The sequence below is a fragment of the Periophthalmus magnuspinnatus genome, chromosome 23 (genome assembly GCF_009829125.3).
Source record: "Periophthalmus magnuspinnatus isolate fPerMag1 chromosome 23, fPerMag1.2.pri, whole genome shotgun sequence".
Taxonomy (NCBI): Eukaryota; Metazoa; Chordata; class Actinopteri; order Gobiiformes; family Gobiidae; genus Periophthalmus; species Periophthalmus magnuspinnatus.
The window spans coordinates 11,970,270-11,992,726 of record NC_047148.1 but is presented as its reverse complement, the minus strand read 5'-3'; the positions used below and the strand labels follow the sequence as shown (position 1 = coordinate 11,992,726).

At 36.0% G+C, this 22,457-nt stretch overlaps 2 protein-coding genes across 8 annotated transcripts; both read left to right on the top strand.

The window, feature by feature from the left end:
• The first annotated feature begins 4 nt into the window (after positions 1-4).
• LOC117391529 (protein kinase C and casein kinase substrate in neurons protein 2) lies at positions 5-17,038 on the top strand. Of its 7 annotated transcripts, none has more exons than XM_055231727.1 (12): positions 5-150; positions 8,239-8,330; positions 8,408-8,564; positions 8,900-9,135; positions 10,306-10,461; positions 10,528-10,703; positions 10,773-10,893; positions 11,064-11,111; positions 11,859-11,983; positions 14,231-14,350; positions 15,588-15,769; positions 15,858-16,891. In XM_055231727.1, the coding sequence occupies exons 2-12, from the start codon at positions 8,274-8,276 to the stop codon at positions 15,968-15,970; spliced, it is 1,491 nt and encodes a 496-aa protein (XP_055087702.1). In that variant the 5' UTR covers positions 5-150; positions 8,239-8,273; the 3' UTR covers positions 15,971-16,891. The 7 variants fall into 7 exon arrangements, with proteins under 7 accessions (XP_055087702.1, XP_033845245.1, XP_055087706.1 ...); XM_055231726.1 differs by having other exon boundaries at positions 14-144; positions 8,220-8,330; XM_033989354.2 differs by lacking the exon at positions 11,064-11,111 and having other exon boundaries at positions 11-150; positions 15,858-17,038.
• A 145-nt stretch (positions 17,039-17,183) lies between these two features.
• LOC117392015 (ADP-ribosylation factor GTPase-activating protein 3-like) lies at positions 17,184-22,377 on the top strand. Its single transcript, XM_033989992.2, has 16 exons — positions 17,184-17,355; positions 17,713-17,831; positions 18,095-18,167; positions 18,245-18,376; positions 18,478-18,558; positions 18,636-18,729; positions 18,820-18,879; positions 18,954-19,000; positions 19,077-19,231; positions 19,354-19,485; positions 19,656-19,781; positions 19,869-20,015; positions 20,313-20,436; positions 20,827-20,914; positions 20,983-21,107; positions 21,179-22,377. The coding sequence occupies exons 1-16, from the start codon at positions 17,287-17,289 to the stop codon at positions 21,194-21,196; spliced, it is 1,590 nt and encodes a 529-aa protein (XP_033845883.1). The 5' UTR covers positions 17,184-17,286; the 3' UTR covers positions 21,197-22,377.
• Positions 22,378-22,457: the final 80 nt, after the last annotated feature.

Here is a 22,457-nt window from a genome sequence, read left to right as displayed (position 1 = left end):
TGGTAGGACGCTGACTGCAGCCCGTGTCAGTCACAAGTCGATGGTGCCGTGGAGGAGGAAAACACAGTGGAAAGATTAGTAAAAGGCCCTAAAACCATTTTAAATCCGCAAATCAATCACTATCTTTTAATCGGAATAGATACGCTAAAGGTAAGTTGTTCTAAATACTTTGACAGACTTTTATATAGACTTTTAAAAACTTTTTGACGGTAGGGATGTGGCTAATTGGCTAACTTTAAAGCTCGAGGCTAACACTGTAGACAACTTCCCAATGACAAAAAGTTCCCATCTGTGGAAAATATTGGTAATTTCCAATATGTAAGGTTTCTGGCTATACTGTACAACTGATCTTAGAACTAGATTGCTGCTTTATTTGTGCTGTAACTAAGAGTATTGCAAACTATTACAAGATTTAAGAGATTAAGTCAGTTTCTGTATTATTCAGAATTAGAGGCATTCGCAATGTTAATTATTCAACCAAGTCTCTCGTTTTACCGCCCCAGTTTCATTAATGAGTTTGTTTTGAGAGTTTTTTGGTCGATATAAGGACAGAAATGCCTCTATGGCTTGAATGATAAAGGGCGCGGCAGGTTTCGCTTCTTAGAGATAAACTCGCCGAGCTCTCATACGTAAGAACACATACATTTTACGTCGATATAACAACAATTGTACCTCATTTTAGCACAGAGATGATTGTGTGCCCTTGATGCCACTGTAGCCGAAGAAGTGCAAGGTAGATGCATATACATTTGTCACTTTATCAAGGTACAATTGATTTAAAAATGGCATATTTATGTATTTGTTCCCTTCCTATGTTGAATATCTTCGGGAAATGACACGAAATCACTACTCATCAGTCACACAACGTTGAGTAATGGACTATTTCAACATGTGCATGGCTATTGTGATATTTCCATGTCGATGATGGGCTACTGCTGTTATAGTAAAGGAGTAAAGGAAGCTTTACAAAAAACTTGTTTCCTTTATCATCAGGGTCATGTGAACTAGTTGCTCTGTCACAGAAGCTAAACATAGAAATAGTGCTGCTCCAATTTGGTTTGTAGACTGTCATCTCATTTTAGACAATATGTGTGGTGTATTTTGTTGTAAAAAGGTAGGCCAGAACAGCTGTCTCTTGCTATGTATATATGTCACAGGCTATTTCAAGCTTTGACAGATGACAGTATAATTCTAGACACTACTTTGAAAGACAGATTTTAGACCTCTTATGACCACTGTCTGTAGTCCACTTTAAGCCCATAGTAACTAAAAGTAGTTAGCTTGAATATTTATTTTAATTGATGCCTTATTAAGTGTATTGCGCAGTTACTACAACAATTCTGGGTGGGTCCGCCCCCTTTTTGTCTCCATCAAAAATATTATTGCTTTACCTGGAATGTTTCAAAGTATGGCATTAAACATTTCTTTTATAGCTAAAACATAAATTCATTCTTGCGGGTTCACCTCTCCACCTCACCAGTTTGTCTCTATGAATAGTTTAAATGGGTAGGTAAAGTAATAACAGTAATAACATTTCCATGGAGGTAAACCATGGAAATGTTATTTACAGACCCTCACCAGAAAAGTTACATAATGTTCCTTTTAATTTGAGATTAATTTGAGGTGCACATGAGGGTCACAGGGTTACCACAGTCTGACCAGCTCCTGAAGAGTCCTGCCATTAACACTGGACAGGAACCTCCACAGGAAGTATTGTAAAATGGACTGTGAGTAACGTCATGGGGTCTGCTATGTCATGTATTAGAGTTCCCCTCCATTATGTGTAGGTCTCTGGGCTGTTGGCTGTTCCACTGGAAAATACCTGAAAGTGTGGAACAAATGCCATTGTTTTCAACTGTCCATGGAGCTTTTTTTTCTTTGTTTGAACCTATAGTCATCTGCGTTTAGACTACAGTTACTTCAATATGATGATGGACGCTTTTTTGGTAAAATGCAATTTAACCAAAAAAAAAAATGTAGTGTTTGCCCACATTTTAGCAAAAAAAAAAAGCTTTTTTTTTCCAGTGTGGATGATTTTATTGCACTGAAAAATAGAAAATGTTTGTCCATACTGTGATCAGTCTTGCATCTCCACAAACCCGTCTCTTATTTATCCTGGAAAAGGGCCTCCTGCTTGTTGCCATGAATATGTTATTCTTTTTATAATATTCCACAGTATGGCATAAAACTCGTCTATCTCACTGGAAAATGTTCCAAAGTATGGTTTTAACTTTTTATTTCCATGGAATCGTGCAGGTGTCACCTCCAGAAGTTATGTGGTCTGGCTAGTATTTAATGTAAGGTTATTTTAAAATCCTTTCCCACTAAAACAATGAGCAGTTTTGATACATCATTGTGTTATAAGAGGTTTTTAGTATTATATAGTATTATTAAGTATTTTAAGTTATTACAAAGAGCATTTGCCCTCAAATGTACATTCACCATTTTTATTTTAAAGTCTATAGTAAATGAACAGAATAACCCTTATGAGTAGTTTACTGCTCATTGTAGTGGATGTTGCTGTTGCTGGCTTCCTATGGTTTAAGCAATCTCAAATCAATTGACAGATTAAAAGTTAATGCCACCAGTGGTATTTGGAAAATGTTGACCCTTAGGTTTGTGCTACTCTGTCTCTTTATATTGCCTGCTGGGAGAGTGCAATATTGAAGGATCTGCTTAGCTTTAGCGCTATATGTGAATTTATTTTGTGCTGTTACTTACGTATATGTCATTATAGCAAGATAAGATTAACAAACTACTTTCCAAGGAAATATCGAGTTAACTGATTAGCAGCTTGGCCAACCTGATGTAGATCTAAAAACTGTTCAACATAAATCAACATTTGTCCTTGCTACAATCTGGTGAATGGCATTGTGAGAAAGCAGCTGCCCCTTTTCAAACATGTGCTTGGGAAAAAAAACAAACTTCATCACAGAGTTGGCTGGTGTTCTGTGACGCGGAGAGTAACTTTTATGGGGCAAACATAAATAAACAGCTTCAGGGGAGGTGTGCATGTGCGTGTCAGCTGTGTGAGAGCTGCTGGTAGAGGGATTTTGTGAAAACTATTGTCTGTTCAGTCAGCAAAGGTGAATCTAAAATGGACTAGGGCCCAATTCCTATCTTACAATAATGAAGATGTAGTAATTCAAATATGCATCTCATGATATATTGTATTTCAATTTTGGTTTCAATCTTTCTCTGTTCGTGATGACGTGGGAACAAAGTTAGACTTATATTCTGTCTTTGCAACAACTGAAATTCACCCAATTTTAAAAAAGGCATGATTATCATAATATGCTGTTTTACACATAGATTCATCTGATTGCAATTCTTGAATCATTGATTAATTTACAAACATTTTATATAGGCCTGTCATGATAATTACAATATTGTTCAATATATGAAAGCTGGAACAATATTTTTTGAGGGTCAGTGTTTATCATGTGTACATTTTCTTTGGACTACTTGGAAATTGTTATTTTTTTGACTATATGATAAGACTTAAGCTGTAAAAAGTTGATTTCATAACTTATATGACTTATTACAGATACAGACTAAGTACTGAAGTGTTTCATCCTGCTTTTTATTTATTGCAGCTCATGATTGTTTAACAATATTGTACATTTAGAGTAGTTTTTGTGGTTTAAATCTGCTCTTGGGTTATTGTGTCAGTAACATAAATTGCAATTATATCATTTATCGTCTATATTTACTTACAATATATCACACTTCAAGATTTGTCACCAGGCCTACTTTTATAGTAGTTTTGAAGATGAAATTGTTATTGATGAATTACGTAGCTGCACATACTTGAAGTTTTCAGAGCACAGATTGTGAGTGGACTTCGGACCCTGCATGGTCCAAAGCTTTGTTTACAGTTCTGGGTCAGGCTGTGTTCAGCCTACAGAGTCAAGGCAATGGTTTTCCTATGCGTCGTTATTACATCAGACCCAAAAATTACATAACATTGTTTCCACTGCCTTTTTTTTGTTTTATTGTTTATGTATTTGTAGCATTCAGTTCTGTTCTTGGGGTTATTAATCCACCACCAGTACTAGGTTTCACAACCTTTTGAAACATTTGCATCCTCTTTACATTGGGATTAACTTCTGTCTAGGCCTGACTATAAACACAAAGTTTTATTTATAGATTTGCTGCATGTCTTGAAGTTTAGTAGAGGTATTTGTAGCCTGTTCATCTGTCCATTGTTACTCTGATGGGACCCTTAAGAATGGCAGAAAAATACTTTTAACTAGTTTAATATATTTTATGTGATTGTATGTGAATTCTGTGCCACAATTTGGAAACTTTTTCTTTTTGATTTAACGTGGTGTACAAATAAAGTTCGACTGGTATGGATTGGATTGAATCTGTAAAACATGTTCTTAGTAGTTCATCTTCTTGAGAGAGAATTTCATTGACTCAGGATTATACTTGAATATATGATATTCATGTAATCATTAAACAGCTCGGAGCAGTGTGTTAAATCTGCTGATCTTTTCGCTGTCTGTGGATATTCAAAGCAGTAGTTATTTCTGTTTTAGTTGAAGCTAGTCCCTCCTAACACTAGTTAATTTGTTTACCCATTGCTATGGTGATGCTCACAGCGTAGTGATATAGAACAGTGATTAACTGTTACCAGACCATGCGGTTATACAAAAAAAATGAACAGCCCTTAGCTTTAGACTTCTCACTGACCATGGTATAATTTTACTACACAATTATCAGTGAAACTTTACTGGGTGACAGAAACTCAGTTGGTGTGAGTGTTTTGTCCATTTGAAGATTGACCGTTCGAATCACGCATTCAAAGTAAACATCATTGGTAGAGCAGTCAGATCCATAGACCCACAGGTTGACGGTGCGATTCCAGCTCCCACAGATGAATGCTGTCATTGTGTCCTTGGGCTAGACACATAACCCACCTTACCCAGTGTCTGTGCACTGTTGTATGAATGTGTGTGAGAATGGGTGAATGGTTTCTTGATGTAAAATGCTTTGAAGTCCTTGAACGAGGAAAAGCATTTTATAAAAATGTGACCATTTATGTGAGCAACATATTTAAAATATTTCACATCATAGATAAGACCATGAACTAGGTTACACATGTAAACATTGGTTGTTATCTGGATTCAGTGACAGACAACATGTGGTGTGTCTGAGTTTAAACCACAACTGTAAAAAGAAAATGTTTATTCACAAGTACAGCCCCCTCCCCCATCTCATCTGCGGGCCTCTGTGTTGTTCAATTAAATGTAATTTACTGTTTAGTTTTTTAATTTATTTTCCATCTTCTTCCTTTTGTGATTGACAGTATCTCTATCTATCTAAGGCTCTAGCAAAGGGGAGGGGGGCATCCCATCCCCACGCGTTGAGCTGACCAGGTGAACCAGTTTTTTCCAACGTTGGCGGTCTAGGGCCAGCTGCTCTGCGTCCTCTATGGTGACTCCAAGTTGTTGGAGGTCGCCCGCAATGACGTCAAGGATTATAGTGAAGTGAAGGATTATAATTAGTACAGGTACTTTTGTATTAGTATTAATTTATTTTGAGCTCCACCAAAACATTTTAGCAACTATTTTCACACTAGTAAAAAATCTCCAGTGACCATCCAGTGACCTCATATTTAATAATTTGCATATTGATCACAGTCTGCATACTTCCTTCCATTAATGAAAAGAAAATGTAATCTCGGGCATTTACATTGTTTGAACTTCTTAGTAAATGTGCATTTTACCTTTACAAATAAATAAAATACAAATTTCTGTCATAATCAGTATTATTTGAAATAATTTATCTGTACCAAGGAAGTCGAGTTTTGAGGATGGTCTCCTATATAATTCAGAAAGGAACTGATTTAATTTGATTATGAGAATGATTAAAATTTGATTGATAATTGCAAAGCCCAACTATAGGGAGAGAGAAGAGGAGGAGGAGGGCTGCAGACTAGATAAAATGACTGAATAAAGAGACACTGTTAAGTTTAAATGATGCACAGGAGGAGAGCGTGGTCTAACACAAGCCCTTCTATAGACTCGTCTGAAAGAAATCGGAAGCTGCCTCCTGTGGCTCTGAGCCCTGGTCTATTTGGCCTCTGTCTGATTCTCAGCGCAGCTCAGTCTCAGTTGGAGCAGCATCTGTAGACTCTTTATCGCATGGTGGGATTGAGAACACCCACCTGCTGCAAAGATTATCAAACCAGATCACACCATTTTACATGCATGGGATATAATGCTATGACTTTTGATATTTCTTGTACAAATTCCTGTATACGACTTTAGAATTTATAACTAGTGTTGTCATGACACTAAAATTTCAAAGTGTATGTCGACACTAAGGAATAGACTCGATTCTCAATACTGATTCCAATAGCATAATACAAATAATAATAAAAAAGACTCTTTAGACATCAGAATGTAGTTTTCAACATTAAATAATAGTACTTTCTTTTATATTACTATGTGCTCTTAGCTGTGTCATCTCTCAGTCTCCCAGGTATGTGTGGTCTTATACTAGTGCTGATATAGCTCAATGTCAGTCTAAAGCTATTCAGGAAAGGTTCATTTCTGTCCTGTGAATGTGACTTATTCAAATGAGTGTCTAGTTTTGATACTAGTCAATTAGCATCTTATTTCTGACAACCCTAGTTAGAACCATAAACCTGAACAGAAATTCAGTAATTAAACTTGATCTCTTGTTGCTCTATAGGTTAAAAAGATAGTCATTTTAATTTTTTGTTGTATATTTACTACTAATTTTGGGTATTTGCCGATCAGTAATATTTACAATGTTTTGCGCCCCATTCTACTGCCCTGCTCTTCTTCTCTGATAGCGGCAGATCCGGGGTGGTAAACTCCGCAGGAATGTTGTTGTGACAAAGAAGACTAAATGCCGTCTCAGTGCCTGTTCCAGCTGTTGGTTTGATTGACAGGTCACGTGTGAGGTTGCAAGAGCGTAAGGATGTGTCTGCTTTCCGCTTTGCAGGATACTATTTTTTATACATTAGTTTCAGAGTCAGCATTTCACATTGTGTAAGCATAGAAACAACATGTGCATCAACTATTGTGAACTGTATATTGTGAGAAGGGCTTGGCTAGGGTTTCTCTCTTCAGTGTTCAATTTATTTATTCAAACAAAAATAAATGAGCGAAAATGAATGAATTTTGGTCAGTGTATAACTTAATACAGTCTACATACATTATATTCTGTATGATGCCCATTAAAACAAAAAAAAAAAAACAACAAAAAATCTTTATGTAGAACCTTACAGTCAAATCGAACAATAAAGTAAGTCAATGACCAGGTGTAGGCAGAAGCTTATTGTTCCTACCCTTCTCTCCAGTTACACTATTTAAATGGACATTCATCTATAAAACTAATATGACCTGTTACTGGACATTTACATCATAATGAAAAAAAAAAAAGCAGTCCTCACAAAATTATCCTTACTTTCAAATATTTTTCCATTATTATTCTCTTAGTAGAGAGAGAAGTACCGGTAGCTTGTTTTAGATAATTGCAACAACCATAATTTAACTCCTTTGCCTGATAAACTATGTTCCCTAAGAGTAGTTTTTACATGTGATCCATTGAACATAAAGGTTTCACTTAGAATGATAGAATGATTATAAAGAATGAGGAATTTCATTTTCATTATGCTTTAGTTTGTACGTGAACTGTACTTCTCTAATTTTTTTTTTAACAAAATTACATATAGGTCTAAAAATAAGCGTCTTGTATGAAGTTTTTGATCTACAGATTGTGAAATATTTTCCACCATTTTCACAACTGCCATTGATGTGGACCTATTTGTTTTAAAACCAAACTAATTTTCAATCAAGATATTATTAACTTCAACATAATTATCTAGCTCTCGACGATAAGAGCAGAAAGATGAATTGAAATCGAAATCGCAATTTGAATTGTTGTAGCAAATCACATTTCCTCTGCAGACAAGAAAATATCCTGACATGCATATATGTGTGTGTGTGAGTGTGTGTGTGTGTGTCTGTGTGTATATATATATATATATATATATATATATATATATATATATAATAGTGTGTGTGTGTTTATTATATGTGTATATAATATACATAAACACACATGTATCTGTTATTGATCTAAATATAAAAGGGAAACATTACTTTATATACATACTCTCAATGAATTGCATTTATATCACTGTGCATATTTTCATGAATTAACCACACTGAATGTACGCTGTTTTTTTCCTTCCAGGCCCTGCACGCTGAGTGTGAATTAGGGCAGCAGACATGTCGGGCTCCATGGACAGCTCCATGATCGATGTGTCCAGTGACAGCTTCTGGGAGGTACTTGCATACTTGCATCTTTTTTTTCAGTTTTTATCCCTTTTTAGCTTCATTAAATTCTTGTTTTCTTGCCCCAGGTTGGGAACTATAAGCGCACAGTGAAGCGGGTCGACGATGGCCACAGACTTTGCAGTGATCTGATGAACTGCCTTCATGAACGTGCTCGTATAGAAAAATCCTACGCACAGCAGCTCACAGAATGGGGCAAGAGGTGGCGACAACTGATTGACAAAGGTAACAGGACAGTGTCACCTACTAACAGGAAGCTGTAACCCATGAATATGCAGCCATAGTAATGCATTAAAATAATATAAGTAAAATAATGTCATTATGTCACTAGATATTGTACTATATTTCCTTACCTTTTATACACAGCCTAGATTTATATATTATTTAATTTATTACATGTACATATTTGTATATCGTTCTTAAATCTTGCTATTTTCATTTTCTTTTATTAACATAACCCGTTATTATTGTATTGTAAACTCTGAAGTACTGGTAAAGGTACAGTAATTTCCCCTGTGGATTAATACACTTAGTGTAAGTCTAAGTTCTTTGTCTCTCAGGCCCTCAGTATGGCACACTGGAGAGAGCCTGGTCAGCACTGTGCACTGAAGCAGAAAAAGTGAGTGAGCTGCACATGGAGGTGAAGGCCGCGCTGATGGGAGAGGACTACGAGAAGCTCAAGAACTGGCAACGTGACGCCTACCACAAACAGATGATTGGGGGATTTAAAGAAACAAAAGAGGCGGATGACGGATTCAGAAAGGCACAGAAACCTTGGGCAAAAAAACTCAAAGAGGTGCGTTTTAGGTCTAGCCTGTGTTATTAATGGTCACCTGATGAGTAGTTTCCTATGTAACATACTTTCCATCAACACAGTCATACACAGCTCTGTAATAAGTCAGTTGAATTAAATGTTGTGGCCATTGCTATAAATTTCATGCTTGAGTTATTATTTGTTGTTATTCATATCCATAGTTACCTGGTTAAATAAACACACTGTGGAAATGCCAGAGGGTGGAGAAGCCATGTTGTACTAAATTACTGTAGAAGTAGTGGTCCGAGAAATTACTCAAATAATAGTAGAAATGCATTTGACGAAACATCTTTTCAAGTAAGAATAGTTGTTAAAGAAAATGTCTGGGCATAGCATACAATCCTATCTGAAAGTAAGGTGGAAGAAACACAAATATGCAAATCATGTAGTATTGACAACATAAAGCTTTTGTCACTTACGGTATGGTTAAGAGCAATCACAAGCCTTTCTCAACTAAGAATGTACCTAATGTAACCCTACCTGTGCTTATAATGTAGTTTATATGCTAGCTGTACTGCGTTTGTGAATACACATTGTTTTCAAGCCCCCGTCAGTGGCTTGAGGCAACCTTCAAATGAATGTGCAAATACGACATTAGAGTGACCTGATTTTTGAACAGTCTGGCAGGCTTCACATTCCGCTTTGTGCACTTGTATTTGAGCAAGCACGAACATGTTTTTGTCCGTTCAAAGCCAAAAACTTTTGCAAACTTCTTGTTGCGACTTCCTTTTCAGTGATGTCACATTGGGTGGTGACATCCTGGCCCATTGAGTAGAACAATAAAGTGTTTCTGCCGCTGTAGTTTATTGATTAACAAGTCAAATTGGAACTAGTGGTGGGCTGTTGAGGAAATGAGGCTAATTAACTCACCAGGAAAATTAGTTTCTGTCATGGCAGACACAGGGTGCATAGGTCAATACAGGCACACATACATTAAGCTGCAGACATGCTGTAGCAAATATTAGTGCCATTACCAATATGTTGTTGATTTTAATTCTTCTTTACAAACACTACTAACAAACTAATAAACCACTCTTTCATAGCTGCCATCAATTACAGTGCATTCTATAACTGAATTATGAGTTGAGGGCATCAGTTGTGAAGCCAATAAAAGTATCTATGTATGTGACAGCGACACCTGCATCTTTTCAGGTGGAGACGATGAAAAAGACCTATCACTCGGCCTGTAAAGAAGAGAAGCTTGCCGCCAGCAGAGAAACCAACAGTAAACTGGAGAGCAACAACAATCCTGAGGCTCAGAAAAAACTGCAGGAAAAACTAGAGAAGTGTCAACAAGAGGCACAAAAGGTATAGCAATTATAATGATCAATGCTGTAAGGTATAAATGCATCTAATTGTGCATGTCCTGCGCAGACAAAGGAGCGCTATGAGAAGTCCCTAGAGGAGTTGGACAAGCTGACCCCTCAGTACATGGAAAACATGGAGCAAGTGTTTGAGCAGTGGCAGCAGTTTGAAGACAAACGCATTAGCTTTTTCAAAGAATTGCTCCTGGAAGTCAAACAACATCTGGACCTATCCAGCAATCACAAGTCTGAAAACTTGCCAATATTTTTTTTTTCTCTGTAATAACCTGATGCCAATCTTGTAAATGTTTCTAGATTTCAGACAATCTACCATACGCTGGAAGACACGATTTCTGCTACTGATGCCGAAGACGACCTCAAATGGTTCCGGTCAAACCACGGTCCAGGCATGCCCATGAACTGGCCACAGTTTGAGGTACTAAATATCATCACTGCACTGTTCTCCTACTGTGAAATACATGCTTCAGCCAAAAATGTTCTTTATATTTAATTGGCCCAAATAAATAAATACAAAATTTTGTGCATGCAATATTAAGGTCTACTGTACGGTTTATATTTTAACTTAAACTTGCACATTTTTGACAGAATTTGGATTTGTCCGAGCCTCGTTCCTTTAAAAGAAGGTCCATTGTAGTGAGTTTTGCATGGCAGGGCTGGCGTTTTTTCCACACTTACATCTATTTTTCTCTGCTCCAATTTCTCTGTGGTTGCAGTAGTTGTTGTGAGGTTATTTTTGAGTAAAGATAAATCTTGCATTTGGCACGTATTACCTTAATCTTATCTTAAATATATTCTGTCTTGACAGCTGAGCTGGCATTTCGGATATCCTCTTTGTAGTATTCAAGGGTGCACTGAGTAACTTTAGTGGTGAGGGTTCCCATGGAGATATTATTGCATTGCTTGGGATGTTTCATATTATGGCATTAAACGTACATCTTGCATTTATTCAAATACAAGTGTTTTTATTGCTAAAGAATACCCTGGGTGAAAGACATGCATTTTACAGTTTAATGGCGTTCTAAGGAACATTCCATGGAATGCCTCCATGGAGACAAGCAGCTGGTGGACCTGACACCATAAAAGTTACATAGTGCACTTTTAATATCATAGTCTGTTATTTTGTAGTAAATAATAATTTTAGCTTCTTTACTTCAAGGTGATGGATGAGGAATAGATGCTTTAACCTTTTACACTTCTTAGTTTGTGCTGTATACACACATGCATGTACTGTAATCTCTAAACAAGCTTTACATCGTTCTGTGTGTGTGTATATTGCTGTGTATATTGCTGTGTATAATGCATTTTCCTCTTTATTCGTCACTTTGTACATTTGTTGAACTGCTCATAAGTGTGCAATGTGTGTGTGTGTGCATTCTCCAGGACTGGTCTTTAGATTTGAACCGGACTCTGAGCAGACGAGAAACAAAGAAGAAGTCATCTGAAGGTGTAACACTGACTGGGATCAGTCAGACTGGATCTGATCAGCCTGTGAAGACCACAAGCAGGTACATCTCAAACCCACCAGCAACAGGGTTACAACAGGCCAGTGTACTAGCTCAAAAGTGTACTAGTACACTCCACATGAATATTGTAACAGCTACTATTAAGTATTTCTGATTAGCATTATAGTGTCCCATACATTTATGTTTGCATGTGTATATGTAAAACCTTGCCCTAATGTGTAAAAATATCACATTTTCCCAGTGCACTTGATCAAATATTATTGTACTTGTGTGGAGAATGTCAAATTGTAGAGACCTGTGAAAGAAAACAAAATTATTTCTAGACCTTCTGGTTAAAATGAGAGAACCCTGTTTACCTACAGGAGTAGTAGCACACACTCACCCTGACACTGGGTCAGCTGACTCTACCTGACCAGTCCTCATGTTAAACTGCACTGAGATACAAAGGTGACTGAGAAATGCAGTACGTTGCTGCAGCTAAACTTGAATTTCTCTCAGGAAGTATCTCTCTCTCATTTAAATCTTTATACACCTGAGATATTCAAAGTGGCCCGAGGCTGTTGATCTTCAGAAATGCTCATAAAATTACGCAAGTCGCTCTAGAGTGAACTGCAGTATCATGGAAACACAAAACATTTATTCAACATCTCTCGCTGGGGACCATGGTGTGCTGAGATTTGCATAGGTGTATGTTATGTGCAAAGTAATTACTCTAGAGTCTTTGTGTTGCTTAATCATACCTCACTGAACGGTTATTTATTTCAGAACACATTTTATGATAGAGTAATGCACTGTGTATTACCCATAATCCTGTTTTGGCAACAGCACAAAGTAAAAACAAAATACAATGGTTTGTTGTAATGTCAGCAAATAGATGATTAGGAAATGAGAACTAATCCAGCATGCAAGACAGGTACATTGAATCAGCTGACATGGCAGCATCTATGGTCCTATATTTGAGAAAGGAGTGAGTAGAGGAGTCAACATGGGGAATGTTAGACATGGCAGGCACTTGATCTTTGACCTTTGCATGGGAAATGTTTCTTGAGTTATATTTACAAAATACTATATATAATTGTTAGTGATGCACTGATCCAGCTTTTTCAGTTCTGATACCGATTCTGATACTACGGCTTTAAGTATTTGCCAAAACCTGATATCATCCGATACCAGTGCAGGGACTAAATAGACTTTATATTCCTAAAAATAAAAAAAAATGTGTATGACAAAATGTGTTAGAGCTGTTGTTTATCTCTCAAGTAATTACAGAACAAGTTTGTATTAAAAGCTCAAACATTATGAGACTTTATGGGCCAATATTTTTATTACTTCAGTTTATAGGCCCAACCAGGATATTAGCAGAACTGTTATTTTGGAGCCAATACCTGATACCACAGATTTTTACAGATTGCTGCCGATATTTGATACCAATATCATATCGGTGCATCCCTAGTAATTGTGTTTGTGACAAAATGTAAACAAGAAACCTAATAACTGTTTAGTATCATACCATTCTGAGTATAGTTGAACAGATTTAGCAAGTTCCATGTTTGGAAGTTTTATGTGTAAAAATATGCATTGTTTTGTGTGTTTTGATAAGCCACCAAAAGTTACATTATCCCAGTTGCCCATATAAGTGCTGTTTACTGTAATAACCTCAGGCTGAGCCCAAGAGGATGGCATAACCGTGCAAACAAAGGCGTTCACAGTTCATAAGTGTTGCTCCAGTGCTCATGGCCAGAGAGCAAATAGGGAGTGTGCTTTGGCTTAGAGAGTGACAATGCCAGGAAGTAAAACTGACCTCAACAACTTTATTTAATTATAGGGTGTATTGTTCCAGTTTAAGGACAATTAAAACACCAAATCACATTGAGGCAGTTAATAGAGTAAACTGTATATTTGTATGAGCTATTTAAAAATTGTAACTATGAGAATTTTAGAAGCAAAAATAGATCATTTCAATTTAAACTAAATATAAAATGCCTTTTTTATTTGGCTGTTAATTTCTCGCATATTCTTTAGAAAGTTTCATTTCAGGAAGCTGAATATACAATGAAAGAAAATAAAGGATTTCATTGTTATTTGGTCATGGTGTTAAAAATCATAAAATCGTGATGTTTCTTTTGAAAATAATCACAATCATTTGACGTCCCTAGTTTATACTGAACTACAGGGTCAGCAGGTTTTGTACATATTTTGATGCCATGGAGACAGGATAATTTGTTCTCTGCAGCTCTTTGCCACATTTTCTTCATGTAAACCATCATCTCATGTGTCTCATGTTATCAGCCTCACCATGCCCACCATAACTGAACCGGTGAGCACAAACCCCTTTGACGAAGATGACGATGAGGAGGAGGTGCAGACCACAGTCAACCACAACAGTGTCAATAAAGAAGAAATAAACATGTTGGTGAAAAGGAGAAAAGTGTATTGTCTTGCAGCCTCTTGAAACTCGCCTCTTCTTTCATTTGTGTCATTGGTTTAGTTTGTCTTCCTTTTTTGCTTGAAAGTTGATGTTCTTTTTTCTTTAGTCTCTCTCAGATGCGGGTTGGCGTGTTGCATAGTCACTGGAATGGCATTGCACATGACCAACATGTTTCTGTGCTTGACTTCTGGTATTATACAGTCAGACCACCAAAATAACCATTCAATCAACCTGGGACATCCACTGCAAATTTCAATTGGCGCTTGTACTAATTTCAGTCTGCAAACATTTGAAATCTGGGCTAATAACCTTTATTTAAAGATGCACGATGTATCTGTTCTGGTGGAGAATCTGTCGCATGCTTGTCTCCATGGAGATGTTCTTCCTTTTCCTAGAATATTCCACAGTATGGCATGAAACTTTTCTATCCCCTTAGAAACAACATCAGGAGCTACAGGTCAGATCTTTGGAAAGCCTAAATGCATGTTTTTGAGCAATGTCATGCGGTAGAACATTGCAGGCAAAAGCAATAATATCTCCATAGAGAAAGGCAGGCAGCGGACCCCACCAGAAAAGTTACACTGGGCTTTTAAAAAATTTCTGTTTGCTCTAATTTAACTAAAAATGCAGGTCTCATACCCAACCCCCACTTTGGGAATCCCTATTGTAAGGTTATATGTAATTGCCAATAAGCGTGCAGTCTTAATTGGTTGATCTTGACATTAAACCACATATAATCCACACGTTGTTCTAGTCCAGAGGCTGTGAATGTGTCTGACTGTACAGCATTTGAGCGCTGCTTGGTGTATTTTTCATTTTCTTCTTTTGTCTCTGAGAGGGAAGCTGTCTTGTGGTGTCTTTGTGGCTCCCTCTTTTGGTCGTTGAGGTCAAATCAAATGTGTTCAATGATTATGCCTTTTACTGGCTCTTTTATTTACATTGCCTGGTCTTGACCATTGTGTTAACTAAACTTCACAGCACCAAAAAACAACCCTTTGTCTGGTTCATTATGTAAGCATGTTCTTTCTATTTGTTTAGTCTTAACTTGATGTATTTAGACAAAACTAAACCTTTCCCGGTTTGGTGAAGTTTTAGGTTGTGATGGTCTTCTGGCTTGCTACTTTTTCCAACTTTTACATGTATTGCATTTTTGTATTTCCCATCAGCATAATTTCTGTTCTTGAAGACCTCTACTTAAAGGAACGTGTTCTGTTTTAGTGCTAGCAGTACAGAGAAGGCCCCGGACTGGTCTGATGAAGACACAAGCGCGAATCCCTTTTCCACCAACGGAAATGGAAATCCGTTTGAGGATGAACCATCTTCTCTGGGGATATCTGTGCCTGTTCGAGCTCTGTACGATTATGAAGGGCAGGAACAGGATGAGCTGAGTTTCAAAGCAGGTATTTTTTAATCTTTTTTTTTTTTTTATGTTACTCTTTTAACAGGGCAAAACATGTTGTCACTGACCAAATAAAACTGCTTTTACAGGAGACGAATTCACAAAAATTGGTGAAGAGGATGACCAGGGCTGGTGCAAAGGTCGACTCAAGAATGGACAAATAGGTCTCTATCCTGCCAACTATGTTGAAGACATCCAGTAAAACACCGCCAAGCTCTATATTCTGTGTCTTTCCTGTGGACAGTCAGACTGAAGGACAGTAACATCTGAGTGGACCACTTGTTATATTGTCTTCCCATAAAATTACCTTTGTTAAAACTATTTAAAATATGGAAATTAACCACTTCAAGTATTGCTTAAGAAGCCAAAAAGCTTTTCCTGTAATCAATGGCACAAAGCAAATGTTACCCAGAGCTACAACAATCTGATGTATGCTGTTACAGAAAATATAACTTTTATGAAATTCAGTGACATGTATTTGATCCTGTTTTGTTTTTTAAAAGAAGTTCACTGTTTTGCATTTTTGTTTTTAGAAGAAAACCACTATGGATGCATTAAGGGAGATGATCTAAATACATTTAAACCATTTCTGCAGGTTGAAAATGGGTCCATTTTGATTTATAACATGTTAAAATGTTTTAATATTTGTAATTCCTGCCTTTTTTCATGCTTAGTTTGGAAGATCTGAAATTATTAGGAATGACCAAAATAAAAATAAACTGTCTATATTTAATGTGTCCACAAGAAACATGTTATTTGCAATGTTTAAGGTTTCTCACTGAAATTGAATGTACAGTTAATTCACTGATTGTAATAGTTCTCTCACTGGTCACTTTTCCTAGCTTCAGTCATTTCACTTAACATTGTAAATTGTAATATTTTATTTCTTTTAGAAACACTGACTTTGTTTTTACCACACAGATATCCAGTTTTGTTTTTGATTTTCTTGTTTGTTTGTTTTTTTTGTTTTGTTGTTTTTTTTGAAGAAAACCTTTTAATATATAGCAAGTTTAAGCTGGACAATATATTACCATTGTGTATGTAAATAGCCACCATTAAACAAAATATCCTCTGAGATCTAATATGATGTGCAGTGTGCATTTGATCAGATTTTGGTGAAAAGAATTTATAGTAGTTTAAATGTTTCATTAACTATTGCTCTACAACTTTTTAGTGTTATTCATTTACTATTATAAATTCTAGATGTTACAAATAATTGCATTAGCAAATGTCAGTTGTACTTTATTGATATTAAATTAATTTAAAACTATTATTTTATGCTACTCAGTCGTGTTTTTCCCGAATTTACAAGCTGCCTCTGGGCCGTGCTGAAAAAAGTGGGTCACAAAACTGCATTACCCATAAGGCAATACTACTTCTACCATAACATAACCACGTGTTGTTTTCAGCCAATCGGCGTTGTCTGCACCGTTCACCAACTGACGTGTCGCGTTCAGGTTGTTATTGAGGAAAATTGTGACAAATGCTCAAAAAGGGACATTGAAGATAATTGTGAACATGTCAGATCCTACAAAGCAAGACATTTCTACCATCTTCAAGAAACTTCGCTCCATTCCGACAAATAGGGTGAGTCAGCTTCGTTGGTCCATTCTTTTGAACAAGGAAGTCTGGGATAAAACCTGACACGTCGCTCCTTTTACAAGCGCCAGACTAGCTTGACAGCACTTTCACAAATAATTATTTACAGAATTTTATGTGTAAAAATGGATGTTACAAATGTAGTTTTTTATAGCTTTTCATCATTTATTTTTTTAACGTCCCTTCGGTCTTTTCCAGGCAGGCTAACAGACTTAATAAATTGGGTTGGCCTACAGCATTAACTCCACCTGTTGCAGTTTTGACAAAATATGTGACATTTGACATAAAAAATGAATTTTCCTAAATGTTTATATTTCACCATGTACTCGTTTTTTTCTACTCCAGGTTTGCTTTGACTGCTCAGCTAAAAACCCCAGTTGGGCCAGCATCACATATGGTGTATTTCTATGTATAGACTGCTCTGGGACACATCGGTCTCTGGGGGTGCACCTGTCATTTATTAGGTTTGTAACAAAGCATCAAACACTCTGAATGTTACTTTTTATTTTCATTTATTTATGCTGAACCACAAAAGTAAAATTTACAGACTGTGGTACCACATGTCCCTTGTATCTCAGATATGATAAGATAACCCTCTATTTGTCCCACAATGGGCAAATTACAAGAACAGCAGGATAATGGGCATATGCAATTAGAATCAGAAGATAAATAACTATTAAAATATTTAACAATGGGCATAAAATTTGCAACAATATATTTTTCACAGGTCAACTGAGTTGGACTCCAATTGGTCATGGTTTCAATTGAGATGTATGCAAGTGGGAGGCAATGCCAGTGCGGTGAGTGCATAGATACACTATATAAATACAAATGATATAATTACAGTATGTCATCATTGCTGTATATTTTCTGTTAGGTTGCCTTTTTCAATCAACATGGCTGTACCTCCAGTGCTGCTAATGCAAAGTACAACAGCAGAGCAGCTCAGCTGTACAGAGAAAAGATAAAGAGTCTTGCTACACAAGCCACACGACGTCATGGCACTGAGGTAATTCTGAAATGTGTCATCAGTAACTGTTATAATCTATTTATAATTTTGAGACACACAAATTGTGGTCATGGTTTGCTAATTTTTGTTATTTTCAAAAGTTATGGCTTGACAGTCAGGCTCCTCTATCTCCAACATCACCAGATGAAAAGAATTTGGATTTCTTTAGTCTGCACATACAGGTATTTGTTTTTTGTTTTTTATTTATTCTTATCTTTTGTAAGATATGTTTTATTTTTATTATTTTTTTTAATTACAGACTCCTCCTGAAAATCTAAACATGGCCAAAATGAGTCTCAGTGCTTCTGCAACCACAACAGAGAAGTCTGAAACTACTGAAGAAGACAAAAATGGTTTATTTTTGCTGCTATTATGTTGTTATTGGTGTTTTTTTTGTTGTCATTAACAATTTTTGTTTGTATGTTTTTCATATTTCATTTCAGGTAACCCAGAAGAAGGACCTAGCGTGGAAATGCTGAGCATCTCTCCAAAAGCTAATCTAGGTTCAGATAAATACTCAATACTAGTTGTATTTTTCAGCATTACATAATAAAATATGACTCTTGACTCTTTGCAGATATCCCTTCACTTTTAAAAAAGAAACCAGCTGCTGCTAAGAAATCAGTATGTATAGGTATTTTTTATGTTACTATACACTGTATTTCACTGTAGTTAAAGTATACATTTTTTTGTGTTTTAGCTTGCCTCTAAAAAGGGGGGCCTTGGAGCTCAGAAAGTCAGTAGTAAGAGTTTCTCAGAAGTGGAGAAAATGGCTCAAGCTGTGGATAAACTTCGAGAGAAAGAGGAAAGGTCTGCTCCTGTAGCCAAGACGCCTCTTCAGTCTGACGAGTCTGTGTGAGTGTACTCTTTATCTATATCCTCTGGTATCACTGATGTGTTTTTACATAGATTATATTTTTAAAATATTTGTAGACCTTGTTAATTATTTTTGTTTTTTGTTTTATTAATTTTATTAGTGCCACGTCCTTGCGGCTGGCCTATAAGGATCTTGATAGCCAAAGAAAACTTGAAGAGAAAAAGCTGAATCAGTTGGAAGGAAAGAAGAAAGAGCAAGCAGAGAGGCTTGGCATGGGTCTAGGGATAAGGAGGTATTTACTTATATTTAGTAATTAACTATAAACTTTTACTTGATTATAATATTACTCACTGTCTTTTGATTAAATATTTCAACTATAATTTCTCGCTATAGCTTCATTTATGATTCTATTCAAATCTAATTAATTTGTACATGATGATCTTTTTCTGATTTTGGGTGCAGTGGAATTACCCATTCAGTGACTTCAGAGATGCAAATTATCCAACAAGAGAACCCACTGAGCACAAAGACCAAGAAGAGCCAGAGGTTTGTAGATGATGAAGATAATGACACATCTTTCAGCTCTAGGTAAGACTTAATTTTCACATAGTTCTCCATTATTTGTAGTAAAATATAGTGTTATAATAATGATAAAATAAAATGTTATTGATGTAGGGTTTTGCCGCTTTTTGAGGATGAAACATCAGATAAATTCTCATCTCGGTGGGATGACAGCAGTGAAGAAGGAGGGTGGCTCAAGGAAAGCAAGAAACCAGAGCCAGACTTCTATATAACAACCCCTATATCGGCTCGCGATGAAAGGTTTGGCTTATTATTTGTGAAAAATACCTAGGAAAAATGCTATGATTATTATCGGAAAGGGGACATATGAATAAAAAACAATCATGTTGCTCATTATTTGTGTGAAACAAAAGCTAATTATTTCACACAAATAGTTATTTCACAGTTCTTTGTCATTTTAATGTTATGCCTAATCTTTCATATTTCTTCAAATTTGGGCATTGGGTGTCCCTGTATAAATAAAGATAAATAAATAAATAAAATGCATGTCATCTGTAATCATCAAAGTAGTTATACATGTTAAATTTGTTTTATTAGATCTACATCAAGGAGAAAAGCCGAACCGGTACCAGTTGTGGATACAGGTGATGCTCAGAAAAAATTTGGTGATGCCAAAGCCATTTCCTCTGATATGTACTTTGGGAAACATGACAACAATGAGGTAAATGCATGAGGTATAAATTAGTCATTACCCAAAAATACACCAAAAATAATACTGTGAAGACAACACTGTACAAATGTATTTCTGCACACTGGGTTATAACAGTAACCTACTACTACTACTACTACTACTACTACTACTACTACTACTACTACTACTACTACTACTACTACTAAGTCAACGTGTACACCCACACTAAGATGGACTGAACAAGAATAAAAGCCATTAAGTGTTATTTGTTTCTAAAAAAAAAAAAAGGGTTCCTAAAAAACAATCTGATAGACTGTTGAGCTTGAGTATCTTCAGCAGCTCTGTACCATATTAAGACATATACTTCTAATAGTGTTTTACTTTATAATGTCATAAAATTATTGCTTGTGTTGTTTTTAGTATGAAGCTAAAACACGACTGGAGAGATTATCTGCTAATTCCTCCATAAGCTCAGCAGATTTATTTGAGGACCAAAAGAAACAAAGCAGTGAGTCACAATTTAAACAGTATGTATCGTTCAAAATTAAAAAGTAATAATTTATTTTGTGCTCACAGCAAGTTCGTATCGGCTGACCAAAGTGCTGCCCAGCGCTCCTGATATGTCACAACTTAAACAGGGAGTACGCTCTGTTGCTGGAAAACTGTCTGTGATGGCTAGTGGTGTGGTTAATACTATACAGGTAAAAAAAAGGTTCAGTCTCATCAGTGTTTTTGTGATTTTGGATTTTATCTAACTTGATTTATTTTTTAGGATCACTATGGAACCTGAGTCTCAGCGTTTTTGTTTCGATAAAGGGGAGGAGACCAGTCAGTGCTGTAAGATAATCTATATAAACATGTTATGAAATAAGCAATCATGTCCACTTTTGCAGCTAAAGGTTTGGAACAAGAATGGACATAAAAAAACAATGTTTACTTATCTTTACATCTTGTTCAATCTGCTCATTATATTTGTATTTGAAAGGTAAAAGTGTCTAAAATGTATAGTTTATTTTTTCTTGTTGTTGATGGGTTTCATGATAGCAACTCTTATTATTTGTCACTTTTGCACCTTTTTGTTTCAAAAGTGCACTTATACTTTTCTATACGAAGGACCAAAATCTAAGATTTTGCAACTATATAAATGAAGTGTAAAAGCACAACTTCATGAAGTAGCTATAGCGGTAGCCTTAAATATTATTTGGCCCCTGTCTTAAAATGTAAACCATTTTGGTGTAAGTCAATTGCATTATATGCTTTGCTTTGTTCAGTCTTGCCACAATGTGAAGAATGCTTTTCTTTGTTTGTGTATTTGATTGTATAGACTTAAAACAGAAATGTTACTAGGTTAGGTTATTATGCTTATGTTAAGATTTCCCAAATGAAGAAATGTCTTATTGCCCTAGGTCACAGATACTATGTACAAATTTTGCACCTTTACATGAAGTTTATTGTGAGACTTTTAGATGTTTTTTTCAATTTGAAAAAGGGTGGTGCCTTTATTGGCTTATAACAAATGACAAGACACTCAACTGTGCTAAGAATATTGTTAGTTAGTGCTATGAAAACTCAGTGTGTGAAACTGCCCTACAACTGAAATTGTCAATTTTTCACTTGCAGAAACAAACTTAACTATGTTACATTCTGAAAAGATGGTAGCTTTTTATTGCCCAGAAGAAAGTATTGGCTGCCCTGGTCTCTTTTCGTGTTCTCGTCTCTTTACAAAGTAGTGAGCCAACAGGTCCTAGTTTTGATGTTATGTCAAATCAGACAAGTTTATTTTCCATGGTGGAATTTAGACATGATATTTCCATTATACTTTTTATATTCTGGATAAATCCAACAGATTGATATCTAGTGTATTTACTTACGCACACAGCGACTGGCTTATAATATATTACTGCTGTCAGAAAAGTTATATAATTTGGAAAAATGTTAATAAACGACGTAATCATTCATGCTCTTTACGTGTTTGTAATGGGTTGTTTTAGCGTGATGTGTTATTTGTTATAGGCCGTTTACTACCAATATTAAAATTATTGGTAGTACCT